This window comes from Microcaecilia unicolor, chromosome 8 (genome assembly GCF_901765095.1).
Source record: "Microcaecilia unicolor chromosome 8, aMicUni1.1, whole genome shotgun sequence".
Classification (NCBI taxonomy): domain Eukaryota; kingdom Metazoa; phylum Chordata; class Amphibia; order Gymnophiona; family Siphonopidae; genus Microcaecilia; species Microcaecilia unicolor.
In genome coordinates, this window is record NC_044038.1 from 245457942 (window position 1) to 245482451 (window position 24510).

The 24510-nt window shown below is 43.5% G+C and overlaps 1 protein-coding gene across 1 annotated transcript in view; it reads right to left on the bottom strand.

Moving 5' to 3' along the window:
- Positions 1 to 24510, bottom strand: part of LOC115475687 (protein MTSS 2-like) — a 293373-nt gene that overhangs the window by 111988 nt on the left and 156875 nt on the right. The window contains exon 5 of the mRNA XM_030211609.1: positions 19793 to 19884. Within this exon, the coding sequence (XP_030067469.1) occupies positions 19793 to 19884 (92 nt within the window). The remainder of the gene's footprint in view (positions 1 to 19792; positions 19885 to 24510) is intronic.

Below are 24510 nucleotides of genomic sequence, written 5' to 3' on the forward strand. Positions count from 1 at the left end.
GGTGAGCTGACGTCAGAATGTTACCAACGGAAGGGAAGCCAGCCAGGCCAGCCAGAAAATGATGAGGTACAAAGCAAGAGAGAATCAGGGCACATCGAGGGGAGGGCAGGGCAGAGCAGAATTGATGGACATGGATGGGATGGGAGGAGAGGAAAGGAGAGAAGAGAATCAAGGGACACGGATGGGAGGGCAGGGAAGAGGAGAATCACTGGACATGGAGGGGAGGGGATGGGATGGGAAGAATCGCTGCAAGCGATGCCAAAACATTTCACAGGACCCCACAGTCATTCACAAAGGAAAAATATTCAACATAAAGGAATCTTTCACATGCTCATCTTCCAAAGTGGTATATATCATTCAGTGAAAAAAATGTAACGAAGGATGCTATATTGGAGAAACAGGCCAGATGCTTAAGACAAGATTCAATCTGCACAGACATCACATGAAAATAGCCGGTGCCAGTCAGGCCCCCACCCCTGTGGGCCAACACTTTACAAGACCAGAACACTGCACCAGTGATTTCACAGTAAGAATCCTGAAAGGTAACTTTAAAACAATGCAGGAACGCAAGACCTTTGAAGTCAGAATGATTGAATATTTTGACACCCAACGGACAGGACTTAATAAGGATCTGGGTTTTCTAGCCCATTATAAACCATAAAGTTGTATTTCTCTGTTTATCACCCTCCTCTCACCTACCCACACCCATCCTATTAGAATATCAATGAAATGCTTTGATGTCCCCATGCATACCCCCACCCTCCCACTCTGTCAGACTGTCAAAGTAATGCTTTGATGTTTCTCTTATATATACTATCTGCTACCACATTTGCTTATTTCCGATCTGACGAAGGGCAACCTTCGAAAGCTAATCAAGAAATGTATTATGTTATGTCCAATAAAAAAGGTATCATCTTATTTTCTTTTCCATGTTTTATTTTGTTTGATTTCTATTGATAACCTTTAAAAGTGGACTAACACGGCTACCACACCTCTTTACTTGTGCCAATTAAAAAGGCACAAAAAAAGGGGGGGAAAAAAAAAGACGTGGCCGAGCAGCCTAAGGAAGGCTGCAACGAAAAGAAAGAAAATTTGGAACAAATGAGGAAAACCTAAAAAAATTAAGGGAAAAGCTTTTTTTTATTTTTTTATTTTGAAGAATAAACACTAGAGAAAGAAAAAATAAAGAAAAAGGACGCGATAAACACGAAAAAAGCGATTTCCTGGGCAAAACACGAGGAGCAGAGAAAAAAAAACACTCCTTCGCAGAGCGGAGAAAAAGAAACTGAGGGAAGCGCGGGGGCGTCGCCGGCAGGAAGTCACTCGCGCATGCTCAGTGCACTGTCCCCATGCGCGCCGCGCCACTCTGGAACCTTCTAAAGTTTTTTTGTTGTAGTTCCTTAACACACATACATATAAATATGTCCAAATTACAACTGCGAAGGAACAGTATGTTTTAAGCCTGTAAAATGTATTGCATATTTTCCTGCATTAATTATGTCCTGAAGAGTATTTCTCCAATTTGGCCAGCAGGTGTTTATCTGATATAAAGTTGTTACAGATAAATTAATGTTCTTTTCTTTAGTTTTAGCACAAACAGGAAGCAAGAAGAAGTATATTTCTAAAATTTTCTTGTTCTGTGCTCTGATTGGCCCAGGAGCTCATTTTCATTTGGAGAAGTACCTGATCTTCCCAGGTACTTCTAGAAAGTAAACAAATGTTTAGTTAGTGTTATAATTGATCCATATTTCTGTTACCCGTTACTGTTTACCGATTGCCCGTTATTTGTTCATTGTTCAATTTTTAAAACAATCAACAATATTTGGATTATTGCCTCTTTGTCTGGACTGATAAAGAATCCTGGTGGTTTGTATGGTGGGTCTAAGTACTTTCTGGGAACTGTGGGACCACTAGGAGTATGGCCCCAGTAACCTAGAAATCACTGGGGATAATTTGAGAGCGGGAGACTCGCCCAGAGGCGATTGGGACCCAATCAGTGAGAGGAGGGCACTAGTGTAGAGGCCAAGCGGCAGGTGCAGGCAGACCCGAGCTGTGTTAGGGATAGACCCTCTAAGTGGCCATGAGATAACCCCAGGCGGGTGGCTAGGCATTTCATGACAACATATGATAAAAAGATTATGAAAATCATTTAGTCATCCCATTGTGTCCATTTTGGCAATTATAAGAAAACCAAAGATCAGACTCCTGATTGCAGCCCCTAGGTTTAACTGTCTTATATTTAAAAATGAATCTCTGTTCTTCTTGCAGCAAAACTCTTTCTATATCCCCACCTCTCTAGTGGGGAGTCAACTTTGCTTAAAGCTGTGAATCTCAGATCAAACTTATGTCCTTTATCCTACATGTGCTCAACTAATGGATTTTCTAAGGCACTACAATGCTCATTAACACTCTTGTTTAGCGCACACTTGGTCTTCCCAATATAAACCAATTTGCAAGGGCAGACTACTACATAAGCTATATGTGTTGTGCTGCAATTTAAATGACAATCCAGCTTATTTTCGAAAGAGAAAGACGCCCATATTTCGACCCAAATCGGGAGATGGGCGTCTTTCTCCCGTGGGTGCCCAAATCAGTATAATCGAAAGCCGATTTGGGGCGACTTCAACTGCAATCTGTCGCAAAAACAGCGAAAGTTGACGGGGGCATGTCGGAGGCATGGTGAAGGCAGGACTGGGGCGTGTTTATCGGCCAAGGAGAGATGGGTGCCCTCGGCCGATAATCGAAAAAAGAAAGGCCTTTTTAGCGTGAATTTGGGTCACTTTTTTTTGGACCCTTTTTTTTCACGAACAAGTCCCAAAAAAGTGCCCTAAATGACCAGATGACCACCGGAGGGAATCGGGGATGACCACCCCTGACTCCCTCAGTGGTCACTAACCCCCTCCGACCAAAAAAAAACAAAAAACTTTAACAACTTTTTTTTCCAGCATGTATGCCAGCCTCAAATGCCATACCCAGCTCCATCACAGCAGTATGCAGATCCCTGGAGCAGTTGTTAGTGGGTGCAGTGGACATCAGCCAGGTGGACCCAGGCCCATCCCCCCCCCTACCTGTTACACTTGTGGTGGTAAATGGGAGCGCTCCAAACCTCCCCCAAAACCCACTGTACCCACATCTAGGTGCCCCCCTTCAGGAATGGATCCTAAGGAACTTAGCCAAGATTGGGTGGCAGAACCGGTGGCGGGAGGTGTAGATGGTGCGGGGCAGACTTATACGGTCTATGCCAGAGCCAGTGGTGGGAGGCGGGACTGGTGGTTGGGAGGCGGGGATAGTGCTGGGCAGACTTATACGGCCTGTGCCCTGAAAAGGACAGGTACAAATCAAGGTAAGGTATACACAAAAAGTAGCACATGTGAGTTTATCTTGTTGGGCAGACTGGATGGACCGTGCAGGTCTTTTTCTGCCGTCATCTACTATGTTACTATGTACTATAAGTGCTATGGTAATGGTGTAGAGTTGTGGGCAGTGGGTTTTGGGGGGGGGGGGGGATTTGGGGGGCTCAGCACCCAAGGGAAGGGAGCTATGGACTTGGGAGGTATTTTAATTTTTTAATTGTTACAAGTGCCCTCTAGGGTGCCCAGTTGGTGTCCTGGCATGTGAGGGGGACCAGTGCACTACGAATCCCGGCCCCTCCCATGACCAAATGCCTTGGAGTTGTTTGTTTTTGAGCTGGGCGGCTTCAGTTTCCATTATCACTGAAAAACGATGCCGCCCAGCTCAAATCCATACAAATCCGATGCATTTGCCCGGCACAAACCGTATTATCGAAAAAAAAAAGATGGACGCCCATTTTTTTTTCGAAAATACTGTCTGTCCTGCCCCTTCACATACCCGTTCTCGGAGATAGACGTCCATTGAGATGGGCATTCACGTTCGATTATGCCCCTCCACGTAACTTAAAAATGTCACCATTAACTGGATGTGCAAAAATTTGTGTTTTGGAATTAACATTGACGGACCAAGCAGTTGAGACATGGATAGTGATCCCACACTGTATCTATTTTCCGTGGGGCCAGAAGGGCAGAAGGTGCCAATATGTCTTTAAAGTTTCTATTCCTTTTTAAACAATACCACAATTTCTTTCTTCTCAAAAACAAGGATACATTGTATGATTCCCCAATGTTTAAGTATCTTTATAATATCAGTAGATAGATGGTCATAAGTGTACAAACACGAAAGACAGAAGGGAGTCATTATGGATAGAAATTCCACGTGCGAAGGGAAGGAGTATTCTTATAGGGCTGAACTACTGTATGCCAGGACAGAATGGACAGATGACATGTTTACAGAAATTAGGTTAGCTGGCAAATTGAGCAACAGTATAATAATGGGTGATTTCAATTACTTCTCAAGAAAAATCCAACAAGATTATAGATTAAAAAATATATATATACTAGTAAAAAAAAAGGCCCGTTTCTGTTAGAAATGAAACGGGTGCTAGCAAGGTTTTCCTTGGAGTGTATGTTTCAGAAAGAGCGTGTGTGAGAGATGGAGCTTGTGTGTCAGACAGAGAATGTGAGAGAGAGAGAGAGACAGAGTGTGTGTGTGTTTGTGCAAGAGAGGGAGTGTGTGAGAGACAGTGTTTGTATTTCTGTGTGACACTGTGTGAGAGAGAGGGACAAAGACAGTGAGTGTATGAGTGAGAGTGTATGTGGCAGACAGAGAATGAGTGACTGCGTGTGTGGTGTGAGGAACCCCCTCACCCCCTCCCTCTCCCCTGCCCCCTTGCAGCCAGGAATGTGCAGCGACCCTCCTCTCCCCGTGTTCCCCCTGCAGCCACCCATGCCCATCAACCCTCCTCTCCTGCGTCCTTCCTGTCTCCCCTGCTCCCCCTGCAGCCACCGATGTGGTCTCAGGCCCCCCCCCCAGCATCCCTCCTGTCCCCCTGCAGGCACGCATGTGCAGCGTCTCTCCTGTCTCCCCTTTCCCCCCTGCAGCCAGCCATGTCCAGTGACCCTTCTGTCCCCCTGCAGCTACCCATGTCCAGCGACCCTCCTCTCCTGTGCAGCCACCCATGTCTGAGGACACTCCTCTCCTTTTTCCCTGTTCCTCCCCTGTGGCCAGCCATGTCCATCGACCCACCTGTCCCCCCTGATGACCACCAACCCTTCTGTCCCCCTGCCCGCCTTGCAGTGTCCGTCCTGTATCCCCTGTCCCCCTTGCAGGCACCCATGTGGTGTGTGGAGCCCCATCCCTATCTCCCTGTTCCCTGCCCCCCCTGCAGCCACCCATGTGCAGCGACCCTCCCCTCCTCTCCCCCTCCTTCCTTCCAGCCACCCATGTCCAGCGAGACCCCCCCCCTTCCCCCCCCAGCCAGCGCAGCACCCAAAGAAAGCCCCTTGTCCCCCCCCTTCGCGCATCACCCGATCCCCCCACCGTGGCACATCACCAAGCCCCTCCCCCCTCATCAACTCCCTCGCCACCCGCAACCGCTAATACAAACTGTGTCCGGCGGCTGCTGCTTCTGCTATTCAGCAGCAGCAGCCCGTACATAAAGAAAACAAAAACACAAAAATCCTCCTAAAACGCACCTCTGTTGAGAAGCATCTCACATTGGCTGAAGTCTCAGCATGCGCTCCTCCTCTCCCCTCTGACGTCTCGGCGTTTCTCCGGGGTGTTCCGGCAGGGGCACTGACGTTGAGGGGAGAGGAGGAGCGGCTGCAGAGACGTCAGCCAATGTATGATAGTTCTCCACGAAGGTGCGTTTTAGGAGGTTGTATTAGTGATCGCGGGTGGCGAGGCGGTCGATGTGGGGGGGAGGGGCTTGGTGAAGCGGCGGGGGAGGGGTTGGGTGATGCGGCGAGGAGGGAAGGGGGGTAGGGGCTTTCTGATGCCCCGTTGCACGGGTTGTTGTGGCGATGCGGCAGGGGGGCACTTAAAGGTGCACCGTCGAGGCTGTTTGTGTGTGTGTGTGTGTGTGTGCGTGTTTATGTGTGCGTGTTTATGTGTGTTTGCGCGTGTGTGTTTGCTTGCGCGTGTGTGTGTGTGTGTGTGTTTGCGTGTGTGTGTTTGCGTATGTGTTTCCGTGTGTGTATGTGTTTGCGTTTGTGTATGTGTTTGCGTGTGGTGTGTATGTATGTTTGTGTGTGCGTATCTATGTGTTTGTGCCGTCATCTACGTTACTATGTTATATGTGTGTATGTGTTTGTGTGTTTGTGTGTGCGTGTGTTTGTGTGTGCGTGTGTATGTGTGTGTTTATGTGTGTGTTTCTGTGTGTGTGTGTGTGTGTGTGTATGTGTGTATGTGTGTGTTTCTGTGTTTCTGTGTGTGTTTATGTGTGTGTTTCTGTGTTTCTGTGTGTGTACGTGTGTATGTGTGTGTTTCTGTGTGTGTTTCTGTGTGTGTGTATGTGTGTGTTTCTGTGTGTGTTTGTGTGTCTGTTTGTGTTTCTGTGTGTGTGTGTGTGTGTGTGTTTCTGTGTGTGTGTGTGTGTGTGTGTGTGTTTCTGTGTGTGTGTGTGTGTGTGTTTCTGTGTGTGTGTGTGTGTGTGTGTGTGTTTCTGTGTGTGTGTGTGTGTGTTTCTGTGTGTGTGTGTGTGTGTTTCTGTGTGTGTGTGTGTGTGTGTGTGTGTGTTTCTGTGTGTGTGTGTGTGTGTTTCTGTGTGTGTGTGTGTGTTTCTGTGTGTGTGTGTGTGTGTTTCTGTGTGTGTGTGTGTGTGTTTCTGTGTGTGTGTGTGTGTGTTTCTGTGTGTGTGTGTGTGTGTTTCTGTGTGTGTGTGTGTGTGTGTTTGCGTGTGTGTGTGTGTGTGTGTTTGCGTGTGTTTGTGTGTGTGTGTGTGTGTTTGCGTGTGTTTGTGTGTATGTGTGTGTATGTGTGTGTTTGCATGTGTTGGTGTGTGTTTTGGTGTTTGCATTGGTGTGTGTGTATGCGTTTATGTGTTGTGTGTGTGTTTGTGTGTGTGTTTATGTGTATGTGTGTTTATGTGTGTGTGTGTTTATGTGTGTGTGTGTGTGGGGGGGGTTACGGGTGGCTTTTGTGGTCATGTGGTTGGGGAGTTTGCCAGCAGTCTGTAGCGATTCCTAGGCAGGGGGAGGAGTATGGAAACACTCCCCCTGCCTGGTTCGTTGTTTGTTGGAGGGGGTTGCCAGTTGGTAGGGGTGCCTTTATGGATCCCTTTACTCTCTGTGTTCCGCCCTCGAGGGCGGGGCAGAGAGACATGGTGAGTTGGATGGCTTCACCACCATGAACTTACGAACTGTTTTGGGATTTTGCAGATGGCTTCAGCAGGTTGTCTTCAGAATGTTGAGGTAGCGTTTTATGTACAGATGGGGCGTGGCTCAGGGCGGGTCTATGAGTGAGGGTGACTGATCCTAGCCTATGAAGACTACAAGATTTTTGTGCTTCTCTGCCTTGAAGTGAGCTTCAGAACGTTCAAGGTGGAATATATATATATATATATATATATATATATATATATATATATATATATATATATATATCACTCAGTACGCGAGAAAAAATTTCTACTTTATTTTTCAGCATTCAGACGAGTATTTTGAATATTGCTATTTATAGCTGCTATGCTGGATTATATTGCTGAAACATTGTGCTGACTGGAACCATCATTGCCTATGGAGACTATGATAAAATGAAAAGAACGGTTTAAAAAAAAAAAAAAAAAAAAAAAAACTTAGGGGGGCAACTGAGAGGGTAAAAACTGTACAACAGGCATGGACGCTGTTCAAAAATACCATCCCGGAGGCCCAGGCCAAACATATTCCGCAAATTAGAAAAGAAAGACTGAAGTCCAAAAGACAGCCTGTGTGGTTGAAAAGTGAGGTGAAGGAAGCTATTAGGGCTAAAAGAAACGCCTTCAGAAAATGGAAGAAGGAACAGTCTGAAAATAGCAAGAAGCAGCATAATGTGAAGTTCTCCACATACATCCAGAATTGTCTTATAATATCTGCTTGTTATACTACTATCATGCTTTATCGTTATAATGTTACCCAAGATCCTTCTGTAATACTAAATGTTTATTTTCTTATATAACTCCACCATTCATAATGTATTGTAAGCCACATTGAGCCTGCAAAGAGGTGGAAAAATGTGGGATACAAATGCAATAAATAAATAAATAAGGAGTGTCAAAGCAAATGCAAGGCGCAGATAAAGAAGGCAAAGAGGGATTACGAAAAAAAGATAGCATCAGAGGCAAAAAAACATAGCAAAACTTTTTTTCAGTATATTAAAAGCAGGAAGCCGGCAAAAGAATCGGTTGGGCCGCCAGATGACAGTGGGGTAAAAGGGGCGATCAAGGAAGATAAAGACGTAGCGGAGAGATTGAATGAATTCTGTGCGGTCTTCACCGAGGAAGATTTGGGTGGGATACTGGTGTCGGAAATGGTATTTCAAGCGGACGAGTCGGAGAAACTTACTGACTTCACGGTAAACCTGGAGGACGTAATGGGGCAGTTCAGCAAACTGAAGAGTAGCAAATCTCCTGGACCGGATGGTATTCATCCTAGAGTACTGATAGAACTGAAAAATGAGTTTGCGGAGCTACTGTTAGTGATATGCAATTTATCCTTAAAATCGAGCATGGTACCGGAAGATTGGAGGGTGGCCAATGTAACGCCGATTTTTAAAAAAGGTTCCGGGGAGATCCGGGAAATTATACACCGGTGAGTCTGATGTCGGTGCCGGGGAAAATGGTAGAAGCTATTATCAAAAACAAAAGTACAGAGTACATCCGAGGACATGGATTACTGAGACCAAGTCAGCATGGCTTTTGTGTGGGGAAATCTTGCCTGACCAATTTACTTCAATTCTTTGAAGGAGTAAACAAACATGTGGACAAACGGGAGCCGGTTGATATCGTGTACCTGGATTTTCAAAAGGCGTTTGGCAAGGTACCTCATGAAAGGCTACAGAGAAAATTGGAAGGTCATGGGATAGGAGGAAATGCCCTATTGTGGATTAAAAACTGGTTGAAGGATAGGAAACAGAGAGTGGGGTTAAATGGGCAGTATTCACAATGGAGAAGGGTAGTTAGTGGGGTTCCTCAGGGGTCTGTGCTAGGACCGCTGCTTTTTAATATATTTATAAATGATTTAGAGATGGGAGTAACTAGAGGTAATTAAATTTGCTGATGACACAAAGTTATTCAAAGTCGTTAACTCGCGACAGGATTGTGAAAAATTACAGAAGGACCTTACGAGACTGGGAGACTGGGTGGCTAAATGGCAGATGACATTTAATGTGAGCAAGTGCAAGGTGATGCATGTGGGGAAAAAAGAACCCGAATTATAGCTACGTCATGCAAGGTTCCACGTTAGGAGTTACGGACCAAGAAAGGGATCTGGGTGTAGTCGTCGATAATACACTGAAACCTTCTGCTCAGTGTGCTGCTGCGGCTAGGAAAGCGAATAGAATGTTGGGTATTATTAGGAAAGGTATGGAAAACAGGTGTGAGGATGTTATAATGCCGTTGTATCGCTCCATGGTGCGACCGCACCTTGAGTATTGTGTTCAATTCTGGTCGCCGCATCTCAAGAAAGATATAGTAGAATTGGAAAAGGTGCAGCGAAGGGCGACTAAAATGATAGCGGGGATGGGACGACTTCCCTATGAAGAATGACTAAGGAGGCTAGGGCTTTTCAGCTTGGAGAAGAGAAGGCTGAGGGGAGACATGATAGAGGTATATAAAATAATGAGTGGAGTGGAACAGATGGATGTGAAGCGTCTGTTCACGCTTTCCAAAAATACTAGGGGGCATGCGATGAAACTACAGTGTAGTAAATTTAAAACAAATCGGAGAAAATGTATCTTCACCCAACGCATAATTAAACTCTGGAATTCGTTGCCGGAGAACGTGGAGAAGGCGGTTAGCTTAGCAGAGTTTAAAAAGGGGTTAGACAAAATAAAAAGATGGTTCCGGTGCGATTCCAAGATGGCGCTCTAAACAGACGCACCTGTGTTTGCTCTTAGAGGTCGCTCTGGTCTTAAGGTTCTTTCGTTGCCCTCGACCCGTCGATATCGATGGGGAAACGGAGGGGAAAGGTGAAGGAGTACCCCGCGGCTCCTGGAGCCTCATCATCGTTGAAGCAAACGACCTTGCAGTTCTCTAAGACTCAACCGGGTCCTCTGGGTACTTCGACCCCCTCTGCAACTGTTGACGCATTGACATCAATAGAAAGCGGCGACGGGGATTCCTTGAGCCCCGTGGAACGCATGGCACCATGCCAGCCAGGGAGTGGATTGTTTGCAGCAGCCCGAACAGAGATGGATACCGGAGGGGTGCAACCTGACCTGAAGCAGCGGCGAGCGGATCCCAGGTTCGAGAAACATCAGCTCAATTAGCCTTAAAGGTACTGCCTCAAGATATAGTTTCTAAACTTTCTCGTCCTGAGGTTCAGCCCCACACCCCTTTACCAGCAAGTGGTATAACTAAACCGGCCATTGTGACACTTGAGTCACTGTGGGATATGGTCTACAATATTCAATCCTGTATGCAAAGTACTATGAAAGTACTTGGAAGCTGCTCTGATACAGGCAAAAGTGACTGCACAGCAATCCTTGAAAATGGAAAATGTGGATGTTAAAATTCAGGAAATGGGGACTTTGGAAACCGCTTTAGTTAAGGATAACAATTTTCTGCATAAACGTTTGGAATACCTGGAGAACCAGGCTAGAAGACTTAACCTTAGGTTTCTCAATTTCCCCAAATCTCCGTTAATTTCTCCTTTAGAAATGGTGAAAAAATATATGATTGAAGTTTTAGGAATGGACAAAGACTCATTACCTCCCATTACACGTGCTTATTACATCTGGAATTTTAAGGGGACGGTAGGACCCCCTCCCCCCCCCCCCCCACCCCCCGTGATGGGTGAAGAAATGAACCTTACTTCTTTCCTAGAAAATTTGCTGGATGTGATTACCCAAAGGACAACTACGCTGGTCACTTTTGTGCTGGAGCCAGATCGGAACGCTGTATTAAGACTTTTCCTAAGACACTTAGAAAATCTGTTTTTGGGCTCAAAAGTTAGGATTTTTCCAGATCTTTCTAAGCCTACAGAGATGCGGTGCAGGGCTTTTTTTAGAACTGCGCCCCAGAGTAGAAGCTATGAGAGCAAATTTTGTATTACATTTTCCTTGTATTTGTAATGTAATGCTTGAGGGTAAGCAATTTCAGTATATGGACCCTAAACAGCTTAAAGATTTTCTTGATGCTAGAGTTGATGTGATTGTTGTATGTCCTCCCAAATAGCAGGCTGGGGTCTAAATACAGAGGTAGCAACTGTGAGATTTATAATTGTCCTTATCGTTAGATTCTTAAAATCTTAGAATCAGTTTTTCTTTATTTGTGGACGGAAAGGCTGTTATTATTATTTTTCCTTATTGTATTTAATTTTCTTGTAAAATGAATGCTGATTTCTTAATCACATTGTTTTGTGATATATTATAAAATGTTAATAAAGAAAAATTTTTTTAAAAGGGGTTAGACGGTTTCCTAAAGGACAAGTCCATAAACCACTACTAAATGGACTTGGGAAAAATCCACAATTCCAGGAATAATATGTATAGAATGTTTGAACGTTTGGGAAGCTCGCCAGGTGCCCTTGGCCTGGATTGGCCGCTGTCGTGGACAGGATGCTGGGCTCGATGGACCCTTGGTCTTTTCCCAGTGTGGCATTACTTATGTACTTATGTGGTGTACCTGACGGTTGTTTGCAATCTATTCTGTTTGTGGAGTTTTTTTTCTTTGACCAGTGATTGAAGGGGAGCTTTTCACTATTATCAGCTGTGGCTGTATGTTTTAAAGTCCTGTTATGTCTGAGGTCTTTTTTCTCCAAATTTTTAGGGGGATTGCAAGGCAACCAGGAGCACCCTTAATAGAAGAGAGGTGATTTTTTCTTGAGCACTGAGTGATTTCAATTACCCCAATATTGACTGGATAAATAATACATCAGGGAGTGTCAGGGAGATAAAATTTCTAGATGCAATAAATGATTGCTTCATGGAGCAACTGGTCCAGAAACTGACAAGAGAGGAAGCCACTTTAGATCTAGTCCTTGGTGATGTTCAGGGCATGGTACGAGAGGTAACGGTGTTGGGTCCTCTGGGAAACAGTGATCCGATCCTAACATGATTAAGTTTGAGCTACTATCTGGGATGAAGCCACAAAGAAAATCAACTGTAGCTGAATTTAATTTTCGAAAGGGTGACTATAATAAAATAAGGGCAATGGTTAAAAAGAATTAGCTGCAAAGGTTAGGACACTAATCAGGCATGGATATTGTTCAAAAATACCATCTTAGAAGCCCAGACCAGATGCATTCCATGAATTTACAAAGCTGGAAAGAAGAGAAAACAGCCAGCATGGTTAAAAGGTGAAGTAAAAGAGGCCATTACAGCCAAAAGAATGTTCTTCAAAGAATAGAAAAAGGACCCAAATGAAGAAAATAAGCAGCAGCAAAAGCACTGGCAAATCAGATGCAAAAAAAAAAAAAAAACAGCGAAGATGACTAACAAAAACAAAAATAATCAAAAATTAAAAACAAGAAAAAATCAAATTTGTATTTAAAAATACAAATGCATAAAAAATTATAAAAAAATATGAAAAAGACGACACTTGTTTATTAAAAAATTAAAACACTTTATTAACCAAAGGATAGCAGGGTTAATAAAGTGTTTTAATTTTTTAATAAACAAGTGTCTTTTTCATATTTTTTTATTATTTTTTTTTTATGCATTTGTATTTTTATATACAAATTTGATTTTTTTTCTTGTTTTTAATTTTTGATTATTTTTGTTTTTGTTAGTCATCTTCGCTGTTTTGCTTTTTTGGTGTTTTTTGCGAAATCAGATGCAAAGCATTAATAAAGAAGGCTAAAACAGAATATGAAGAGAAACTTGTCACAGAGGCTAAAACTCACAGTAACAACTTTTTCAGGTACATCAGAAGCAGAAAGCCTGCGAGATAATCCATGGGACCATTGGACCACAAATGACCAAAAGGGGCACTCAGTGAGGACAAGGCCGCAGCAGAGAAACAGAATGACTTCTTTGTCTTTACAGAAGATGATGTAAGATCTACCTGTAAAGGAAATGGTTTTCAAGGGTGATGATGCAGGAACAGAAAAATCTTGGTGAACCTGGAAAATGTACCTAGCTAAATCAACAAATTAAAGAGTAGTAAATCATCTGGACTCTATTAAATATACCCAGGGTACTCAAAACAAGCATGAAACTGCTGATCTGCTGTTAGTAATATATAACCACATGTTTATTCATGCCTTCAAAGAAATGAAGCAAATTGTTGAGGCAAGACTTCCCTTGGCTGAACCCATGCTGACTCTGTCCCATTAAATCATGTTTGTTTGTGTTCCTTAGTTTTATTCTTCAGAATAGTTTCTACTATTTTACCCCACACTGACTTCAGGCTTGCCTGTCTTTAATTTCCTGGATCACCCCAGAACGTTTTTTAAAAAATTGGCATTGACATTGGCCACCCTCCAATCTTCAGGTACTATGGGTGATGTTAATGACAGGATAAAGGTGAGCAGGTTGATGATGTGTATCTAGATTTCCAGAAAGCTTTTGATAAAGATCCTCATAAGAGAATTCTGAGAAAATTAGAGAGTTATGGGATAGGAGACAATGGTCTGGTGTGGATTAGGAATTGATTATTGAACAGAAAACAGAGGGTAGGGTAAAATGGTCATTCCTCTGAACAGAGGAGTGTGAAAAAGTGAAATGCCATTTAACACATTTATGATATAGAAATTGGAACTATGAGTGAAGTGATTAAATTTGCAGATGACAAAACTAGTCAAGGTTGTTAAAACACAAGCGAACTGTGAACAATTACAGGAAGACCTGAGGAAACTGGAAGACTGGGTGTCCAAATGGCAGATGAAATTTAATGTGGACAAATGCAAGTGATACACATTCGAAAGAATGATCTAAATAATCGTTACCTGATGCTAGGGTCCACCTTAGGAGGTCAGCACCCAAGAAAAAGATCTAGGTGTTGTTTTAGATAATATGCTAAAATAATCTTAATGTACAGCAGCAGACAAAAAAAGTACAGGATGCTAGGAATTATTAGGAAAGGGAGGGTAAAGTAAGACCAAAAATACTATAATGCCTCTGTATGGCTCCATGGAGCAACCTCAATTACATTTAGCTCTGGTCGCTGTATCTCAAAAAAGATATAGCAAATTAGAAAAGGTTTAAAGAAGAGTGACCAAAATGATAAAGGGGATGGAACTCCTCCTGTATGAGGAAAGACTAAAAATGTTAGGGCTCTTCAGCTTAGAAAAGAGGGGAGATATGATTGAGGTCTACAAAATCCTGAGTGGTATAGAACAAGTAGAAGCAATCTCGATTTTTTACTCATTCCGAAGTAGGAAAACTAGGGGACACTCAAGTTACATGGAAATATTTTAAAAACAAATAGGAGGAAATATTTTTTTCACTCAACAAATAATAAAGGTCTGGAACTCTTTGCCGGATGTGGAAACAATGGTTAGCATATCTGGGTTAAAAAAAAAAAAAAAAGGTTTGGACAAGTTCCTGGAGGAAAGTCCATAGTCTGCTATTGAGACACACATGAGGAAGCTACTGTACATAAGTACGTAAGTATTGCCATACTGGGAAAGACCATCAAGCCCAGCATCCTGTTTCCAACAGTGGCCAATCCAGGTCACAAATACCTGGCAATATCCCCAAAAAAGTACAAAACATTTTATACTGCTTATCCCAGAAGTAGTGGATTTTCCCCAAGTCCAATTTAATAACGGTCTATGGACTTTAGGAAGCCGTCCAAACCTTTTTCAAACTTTGCTAAGCTAACCGCTGCACTAACCACTAGGAGTAGCCTAGTGGTTAGTGCAGCGGACTTTGATCCTGGGGAACTGAGTTCGATTCCCACTGCAGCTCCTTGTGACTGTGAGCAAGTCACTTAACCTTCCATTGCCCCAGGTACAAAATAAGTACCTGTATATATGTAAACCACTTTGAATGTAGTTGCAAAATACCACAGAAAGGCAGTATATCAAGTCCCATTTCCCTTTCCCTAGCAACGAATTCCATTGTTTAATTACACATTGAGTGAAGAAAAATGTTCTCTGAATCGTTTTAAATTTACTACATTGTAGCTTCATCGCATGCCCCCTAGTCCTACTATTTTTGGAAAGCTTAAACAGACGCTTCACATCTATCCGTTCAACTTCACTCATTATTTTATAGACCTCAATCATATCTCCCCTCAGCCGCCTTTTCTCCAAGCTGAAGAGCCCTAGCCGCTTTAGCCTTTCCTCATAGGGAAGTCGTCCCATCCCCTTTATCATTTTCGTCGCCCTTCTTTGCACCTTTTCTAATTCCACTATATCTTTTTTGAGATGCGGCAACCAGAAATTAACACAATAATCGAGGTGTGGTCGCACCATGGAGCGATACAAAGGCATTATAGCATCCTCATTTTTGTTTTCCATTCCTTTCCTAATAATACCTAACATTCCATTTGCTATCTTAGACGCAGCAGCACACTGCGCAGGTGGTTTCAATGGATCATCGACGACGACACCTATCCCTTTCTTGGTCTACGACTCCTAACGTGGAACCTTGCATGACGTAGCTATAATTCGGGTTCCTCTTTCCCACATGCATCACTTTGCACTTGCTCACATTAAACGTCATCTGCCATTTAGACGCCCAGTCTCCCAGTCTCGCAAGGGTCCTCTTGTAATTTTTCACAATGATCCTGCGATTTAATGACTTTGAATAACTTTGTGTCATCAGCAAATTTAATAACTTCACTAGTTACTCCCATCTCTAGGTCATTTATAAATGTTAAAAAGCAGCGGTCCCAGCACAGACCCCTGGGGACCCCCGCTAACTACCCTTCTCCATTGAGAATACTAACCATTTAACCCTACTCTCTGTTTTATATCTTTTAACTAGTTTTTAATCCACAATAGAGCACTACCTCCTATCCTATGCCTCTCTAATTTCCTCTGTAGTCTTTCATGAGGTACTTTGTCAAACGCCTTCTGAAAATCCAGATACACAATATCAACCGGCTCACCTTTATCCACATGTTTGTTCACCGCTTCAAAGAAATGTAGCAAATTGGTGAGGCAAGATTTCCCTTCACTAAATCCATCTTGACTTTGTCTCATTAATCCATGCTTTTTAATATGCTCTGTAATTTTGTTCTTAATAATAGTCTCTACCATTTTGCCCGACACAGACGTCAGACTCACCGGTCTATAATTTCCTGGATCTCCTCTGGATCCTTTTTTAAAAATCACCATTACATTGGCCACCCTCCAATCTTCCGGTACCACACTCAATTTTAGGCATAAATTACATATTACTAACAATAGCTCCACAAGCTCATTTTTCAGTTCTATCAGTACTCTGGGATGAATACCATCTGGTCCAGGAGATTTGCTACTCTTCAGTTTGTAGAACTGCTCCATTACATCCTCCAGGTTTACAGAGAATTCATTAAGTTTCTCCGACTCGTCAGCTTCGAATACCATTTCTGGCACCGGTATCCCACCAAATCCAAATAATAATAAAGCAAAGCATCTATCACTGGTTGGGAGTACCCTCTATGTCTCAGATAATGTCTCTCAAGGGCCACGTCAAACTAGAAAGGATTGGAATCCTCCAGGAAGCATACCAGACCACCAAGCATTCAAGGCCACCAAGATCACCAAGAATAGATGGCGTGCCACCTACCAAAGTGTTCCACCAATCGGTGACCAGGGCGGGTAGACAGAGGCTCCCAACTAGTGTTGTACCTATGCTTTGATGTCCCTTGAGCCTCTTTCTCTCCTGCACAAGAAAAGGGCACACAACTCATTCAAGCTGGACATGATCAGGTCACAATACAGGAATCCCCAGCAATCCTTGACCAGCTAAAACCCCTTTAGGCTCCGCTCCTTTTCCCCTGAGGCAGGAGCATTGCAGCTCAGGAATCTGCCTGTACATTTTTCAACTCCTAGGACTTATTGGCAGTGTATATAGCAGATGCTGCTCCACTCAGCTGCTCAACAAGATTGCTTCCAAGGCAACTGCTATACTCCTGATCTTCCTTGTCTGTTGATATATGTCACCACCGTGGCATTTTTCAGACAGCACTCAAACTGCTTTCCCTCTCGTGGGGGAAGGAAGCACCATAAAGCCAGACGGACTGCTCTCATCTCCAAGTAGCTGATCAACCAGGAAGCCTCCCCAAGGTGACCACCAACCCTGGGCAAGTGAATCTGTGCAATGGGCTCCCCAACCAAAGAGGTTCGTGCATCACCTTCAGCACAAAGAGTTCAGCGTTCTTTGTGGTTCTCCACAGCTGATGGTCAGATTTAACTTATTTTAGTGTGCAGTGATCTTCCCAGCACCAAGCCACCCTGCTTGTCTGTCAAGCTTAGAATGTTTCCTGGAATAACGGAGCATAGAATGAAGGTGAAAGGGAACAAATTCAGATGTAACCTGAGGAAATATTTTCACAGATAGGGTGGTGAATCTGTGAAACAGCCTCTCGGTAGAGGTGGTGTAGATAAAGACTGTACCTGAATTCAAAAAAGCTTGTGACAAATAGATAGGATCTCAAAGAGATAGTAGATGGAATGGATGGGCAAACTGGGTACACTATGGGGCTCATTTTCGAAGCACTTAAGACTTACAAAGTTTCCACAGGTTACTATGTAACTTTGTAAGTCTAAGTGCTTTGAAAATACACCTCTGTATGGTCTTTTATCTGCCTTCATTTTTCTGTTTCTGTGTTTTTCTCTCACCAATGACCTTCCATGCCACATGTGGTTTGAAAACATGAAGGACTATTTTACCTTTTACTGGCTGGTTTCTTTAGGCACCTGGGTGAGTGCAAGCAATTTGCTGTCTACCAAAAAGTCCTAGTGGGTTTTAAACTTGAAAAGATGCTGAAGCAACTGACAACTCTGTTGCAGCAGTTATTTCTTCATGACCAAACATCAGCTGCCCTACAAACATTTTCATTATCTAATCGCTATTTAGTAAAAATGCAGAGTGATCGTTTAATCATCCAATATAAAAATTCTCACCGCCAACGTTCTAATGTAGCTGCCTGTGTCCGTGGCTCCTTTGGAGTTGCTGAGCTAGGCTCCGAAGTCAGGCTGACGTCACTGGACCCATTATGATGTTTAAAACAGTTGCGGGAAAAGTTGCAAAAGCTGGTCCAGGATTAGCTGACACTGCCTAACTTCTCGATCGCGCGCACTATAGTTGGTACAGTGAAAATACTGTAGTCAGTTGCACTAATGCTGACACGAACACAGATGAAGAGACTGGAATGGCAGAACTTAGCTCAAGCTGACAGAAATGGAGCTCACATAGGCCGCCTCCTGGAGGGAGTAGCTGATGCTGTCAGTGAAAAAAAGGAGGCGTCATAGAGAATATCCAGCATACGCGAGGCACTTACGCGTTCTTGCTGTAGCAGGAAACGCGAGCTGGGGCTGTGGTGGCCCCTTCCCCCCCCCCACCCTGAGAGAGCGCGAGCCTAAGGGGGAACAGGAGGAGCATTTATCCGGTGTGTTAGCTGGAGCCGGGCTTCCTCACTCTAGCTCTTACTGTTAGAATCATTCTGCGGCGCTGGACCGTTCCTCCGCACCATGGATCTCCACCCGGCAATCAGGCGCTATCAAGTGGTAAGAACCCGCCGTGGGCAGTGTGTTGGAGTGCTCTTGTAGCGAGGCTTTCGGTTGATACAGGAAGCTTTTCATTTTCTTAGATTATATAGTTTGTTATTTCCCCACTCTCTTGATAGAAAGCCCCCAAAATGACACCACAAAAACCTACACACCATAAAATGACAGTTTATAACTGTCAATCACACTGACTATAGCCCACACTCCTATCTGCCAATTCCGATAGCCTACATAAATAAAAAAATTGGTGGTAAACAAGTCAGAACTCATAAGGGCATGGGTGAAACAAGAAAACCTAGGGTTAGCCCCAATTGCAGAGACCTGTATTCGCAAAAATGAGTGCCCTATCATAAATGACATATGCTCCCTGGACTACAAAATCACCCACCGCGTGAGTAGTAGCGAGGGGCCCTGAAACTGGGAGGGAAGGAGGGAGGGAGGAAGACCCTGAAACTGGAAGGGAGACCACCCTGAAACTCGGAGGGAGGGAGGGGGACGACCCTGAAACTCGGAGGGAGGAAGGGGGGGATGACCCTGAAACACGGAGGGAGGGGGACAACCCTGACACACACTCTCATTCACACACACACACTCGCACCCAATCTCACTCTCTCTGTCACACACACACTCGCACATTCACTCTCTCTCACACACACACTCTCTCAAACATACACACTCCGAGGAAGGGGGGGGACGACCCAGAAACTCGGAAAGAGGGAGGGGGGACGACTCTTAAACTTGGAGGGAGGGGGGGACGACTCTGAAACTCAGAGGGAGGGAGGGGGACGAACCTGACACACACTCTCATTCTCACACACGCACTCGCACCCAGTCTTACTCACTCTGTCACACACACACTCGCGCATTCTCTCTCTCTCGCACATTCACTCTCACAAACACTCTCTCAAACACACATACTCCGAGGAAAACCGTGCTAGCGCCCGTTTCATTTCTGTCAGAAACGGGCCTTTTGTACTAGTTTCTCTATACTGCAGATCATAAAATTCTTGTTTTGTGTTGGTAAACTCTGTGTGATTTGAATTATGGATGTTGTAATTTTAAACCAAGCACAAATAAAATATATTAGAATCAGTCAACTCTGATTCTATGGGCAACTCTCCCAATTCCTGTCATGTTACCTTTGGTATGGTCTTTGTCCAGCTGGTTAGCTATTTTTTTCCACTCTTCAATTTTCACTTCCAATGGACTTATCAAATTGTCTGTGAGAGCACTGCAACAAAAACAAGAAATTACTATATCTGTGATCTCACAGCATGAGAAAGATCCACTGAGTAACTGGATTCAAAGAGAAAGCATCAGACTTCTGCAGAATCTATATGATCACATTACATATTTTGAGGCTAATAATAGTACCACAACATAAAGATCTCCTATCTATGTTATAGAGGCAAGGGACAAAATGACAGTCGACATGACAGCTTCTGACAACTACATCAGCACTTCTCAACCCAGTCCTCAGGACACACCCAGCCAGTCAGGTTTTCAGGATATCCACAGTGAATATGCATGAGAAATTTGCATGCACTGCCTACTGGTAAGCAAATCTCTCTCATTCATTCTGCAAACCTAATTGGCTAGATGTGCACCAAGGATTGAGCTGAGGTGCATCGATCTAGACATATAGTAGATGACGGCAGAAAAAGACCTGCATGGTCCATCCAGTCTGCCCAAGACAAACTCATATACTACTACTACTACTTAACATTTCTAGAGCGCTACTAGGGTTACGCAGCACTGTACAAATTAACGAATAAGGACGGTCCCTGCTCAGAAGAGCTTACAATCTAAAGGACGAAATGTCATATGTGTATACCTTACTTTGAATTGAATTTGTACCTGTCCTTTTCAGGGCACAGACCATATAAGTCTGCCCAGCAGTATTTCCCGCCTCCCAACCACCAGTCCCGCCTCCCATCACCAGCTCTGGTACAGACCGTATAAGTCTGCCCTCCCCTATCCTCGCTTCCCAACCACCACCCCCTCTTCCCCCCACCTGCTCCGCCACCCAATTTCAGCTAAGCTTCTGAGGATCCATTCTTTCTGCACAGGATTCCTCTATGCATATCCAATGCATGTTTGAACTCCGTTACCGTTTTCATCTCCACCACCTCCCGCGGGAGGGCATTCCAAGCGTTCACCACCCTCTCCGTGAAAAAATACTTCCTGACCTTTTGCTATAGATCTATATAGCATCAGGCTTTGCTCCTTGTGAATATTTTATTTCTTCTTAACTTCATCTTATTTAACCACCTTCTTCATTAACCCTTCAAACACCCTCAATCTCATCCAAATAAACTTTTGATTACATAATCATATATAAAACAGACAACACACACAAAAAAACTAAAAATGGCACTAATTCAAGTATTTAAAAAAAAAACGTAAACCCCAGTTTTAAAGTACTACTCTCCAAAGCTTCTCATAAGCAAGTTCCAAATACCTCTGTAAAGAACAAGGTCTTCAAACTTTTCAAAATCTCAAATAACCAGCATCTCCTCAGCTATAAAAGTAGCAAATTCTACAACCACAGGGCTGCCCAGGAAAATAAACGAACAGTCTCTTGATTATTCACTGTCAGTTTGCCAGACTTATCCGATCTTCCAAAGGCATTGTTTTTCTTTTTTGGAGATGTTATAATGGATGGCATTATGTAATACTGTTATGTTAAGTTTTTCCTAAGCCCAGATGGCTAACTAGTGAATTCTGTAATGTGGTCTGTAATTTAACTTTAGTTTACGTGATATCATTCTTGAATACGATCTCGTTTCAGATTTTCTTTAATGTTTTAATATACATTAATAAAGAAGGTGGGGAGGGGGAGATTTTAGATCTCAAAGATCTCCCTGGCCAGCACTCTTGAAAACCATAGCCTAGAGACACCAGGCACTATATCATGAATAGCCTGATGCACTAAAGACAGCACTTTGAACTTAATTTTAAACAGTAGAGGCAGCCAGTACAAGCTCATTAAAAAATGGAGCGATATGCTGCTCTTCAATTACCACAAGCAGTAAGATTTTATTTTATTTTTATTACATTTGTACCCCGCGCTTTCCCACTCATGGCAGGCTCAATGCGGCTTACATGGAGCAATGGAGGGTTAAGTGACTTGCCCAGAGTCACAAGGAGCTGCCTGTGCCTGAAGTGGGAATCAAACTCAGTTCCTCAGTTCCCCAGGACCAAAGTCCACCACCCTAACCACTAGGCCACTCCTCCACAGATGGGTGATCATATTTTGAATCAACTGCAATTATCAAATGTAATTAGCAGGAAGACTGATAGACAACCTCTTTCAATAGTCCAAATCTGTAAGTATAAGAGTAATATACCCAGTATGCATTGACCAAAAAAAATGCAAATGTGAAACTGTAAATGTGAAGACTGCAATACACTGTGATTCTTCAGCATGAGCTATATCAAAAGCTACAATTCCAGTGTTCAAAATCCCAACCTCCCCCCCCCCCCCCAAAAGAAACCCCCAACCCCTCCTGAAAAAATCTATCAAAACAGAGGGAAGGTCACAAGCCAACACACTGTCATTAAGGCAAAGCTATTGTGGGTTGAGAGCAACTGAAGTCATCTCTGTCCATGTAGTATAACAGTCTCATGTTCGCTGGAAAGACAGGAGATTATTTTGCATAAGAGTTGTCAATTTGGACATCACATAACTAAAAGAGCCTGTCTGTGAACGGTGAAATGGGACCTGATGGGAATTAAAAGCCAAGTGCAGGCTATTCAATTTTAAGCTGCTCTGATTGAAAATGTCACTTTAATATACAATTGAGTGAAATTCTAAAAAATATTCACTACTAAAAAGTGCACATGGAATTGCTTGGGGGGGGGGGCATTCAGGATCGATGAAAAGTGTCAGGTTTCTGAGATCCTTTTCCTCAATTTTTTAAAACTATCAGCTTGTTTACATTAAATACTTTTTTGGAATGGGTGTCAATTAGTAGTCTCCTTTGATCCTATTTGCTATTGATATTGTTTTACCCAACTTCTCACCACTGCCTCAAAGAATAAAACTACCTAAGAATAGATGGTTCATGGTAGGCTCAGGCAGACTTCGTTATGTGAGACAAAAACATCTGCCCTCACAAGTGTTGCCCCTACAGAATTCTTTTGCTCCATTACAGTATGGCGATGATCCTGAAAATAGAACTGAGGCAGAAGAGAAAGAAATGAAGTTGGAACAAAAGGATATGAAGGTACCCAAAGAAAAAAGACAACCCCAAATCACAAATGTTGAAGCACATACCAGGAAATGTACATGGAAAGCGATGGCCACAAATGCTCGCAGTCTAAGCAATAAAGTTCATGACCTTCAAGCCCTGATGTTGGAGGCAGACTTAGACATTGTTGCAATCACAGAGACGTGGCTAAATGGTTCCCATGAATGGGATGCAAACATACCACGCTATAATCTATTTAGGAAGAATAGAGAGGGTCGTAAGGTGGAGGAGGTAGCTCTATATGTGAGAATGATATCACGGCAACCGAAATGACAGGGACCTAGGGAAAGGAAGAAGCGATATGGATCACCTTAAAAAGAGATAATAGAACCTCTGTCCACGTAGGTGGTTGTTTACAGACCTCAGACACAATTGCAAGAATTAGATAAAGACCTGATCGCAGATATTCAAATGTTGGGGAAACAAAGAGAGGTGCTCTTGCTGGGAGATTCAATCTGCCGGATGTGGACTGGAAGGTTCCATCTGCGGAATCGGAAAGAAGTAGAGAGATCGTGGATGCTTTCCAAAGTGTTTTGCTCAGACAAATGGTGACGGAACCCACGAGGGAGGGAGTGACGCTGGATCTGGTGCTCAAAAATGGGGATAGCATGTCAATATCCGAGTGGGAGCCCACCTGGGCAGCAGTGACCATCAAACGGTTTGGTTTGATATAACAGCTAAAGTGGAGAGCGGACACTCAAAACTCAAGTCCTGGACTTCAAGCATGCTGACTTTAGTAAAATGGGGGAATACCTGAGGAAGGAGATGAGATGATGGGCTGGGAGGAAATACAAGAAGTGGCAGGACAGTGGTCCAGGCTGAAAGAAGCTATAAATAGGGCCAAGAACTTTATGTAAGGAAAGTAAATAAAAGCAAGAGAAAAAGGGAAACCGATATGGTTCTCCAAGCAAGTGGCTGAGAAAATAAAGGCTAAAGAGTTGGCGTTCCAGAAATACAAAAAAAACTCAGAAAAGGAACACGAGGAGAATACTGGATGAACTGAAAGAAGCCAAGAGAGAGATATGTCCTGGCGAAAGCGCAAACGGAAGAACAAATGGCTAGAAATGTAAGAAGGGGTGGCAAAATTTTCTTCAGGTATATTAGTGAAAGGAGAATGACTAAAAAGGGAATTGTGAGACTAAAAGATACTGCGAACCGCTATGTGGATAATGATGAAGAAAAAGCAAATTTGCTAAATAGATACTTCCGTTCTGTTTTCACAGAAGAAAATCCTGGAGAAGGACCGCGATGGACTGGAAAAAGTACTAATGAGATTGAAGTGGATAGAGCACCGTTCATGGAAGACAGCGTGTATGAACAACTTGAAAAGCTAAAGGTGGACAAAGCCATGGGACTGGATGGGATCCACCCTAGGATATTGAGGGAGCTCAGAGAGGTTCTGGCGGGTCCTCTTAAAGATTTGTTTAATATATCCTTGCAGACGGGAGAGGTTCCGAGGGATTGGAGAACGGCGGAGGTGGTCCCTCTTCACAAAAGTGGTGATAGGGAAGAAGCTTGGAAACTACAGGCCGGTAAGCCTCACTTCGGTTATTGGAAAAGTAATGGAAGCGATGCTGAAGGAAAGGATAGTGAATTTCCTGGAA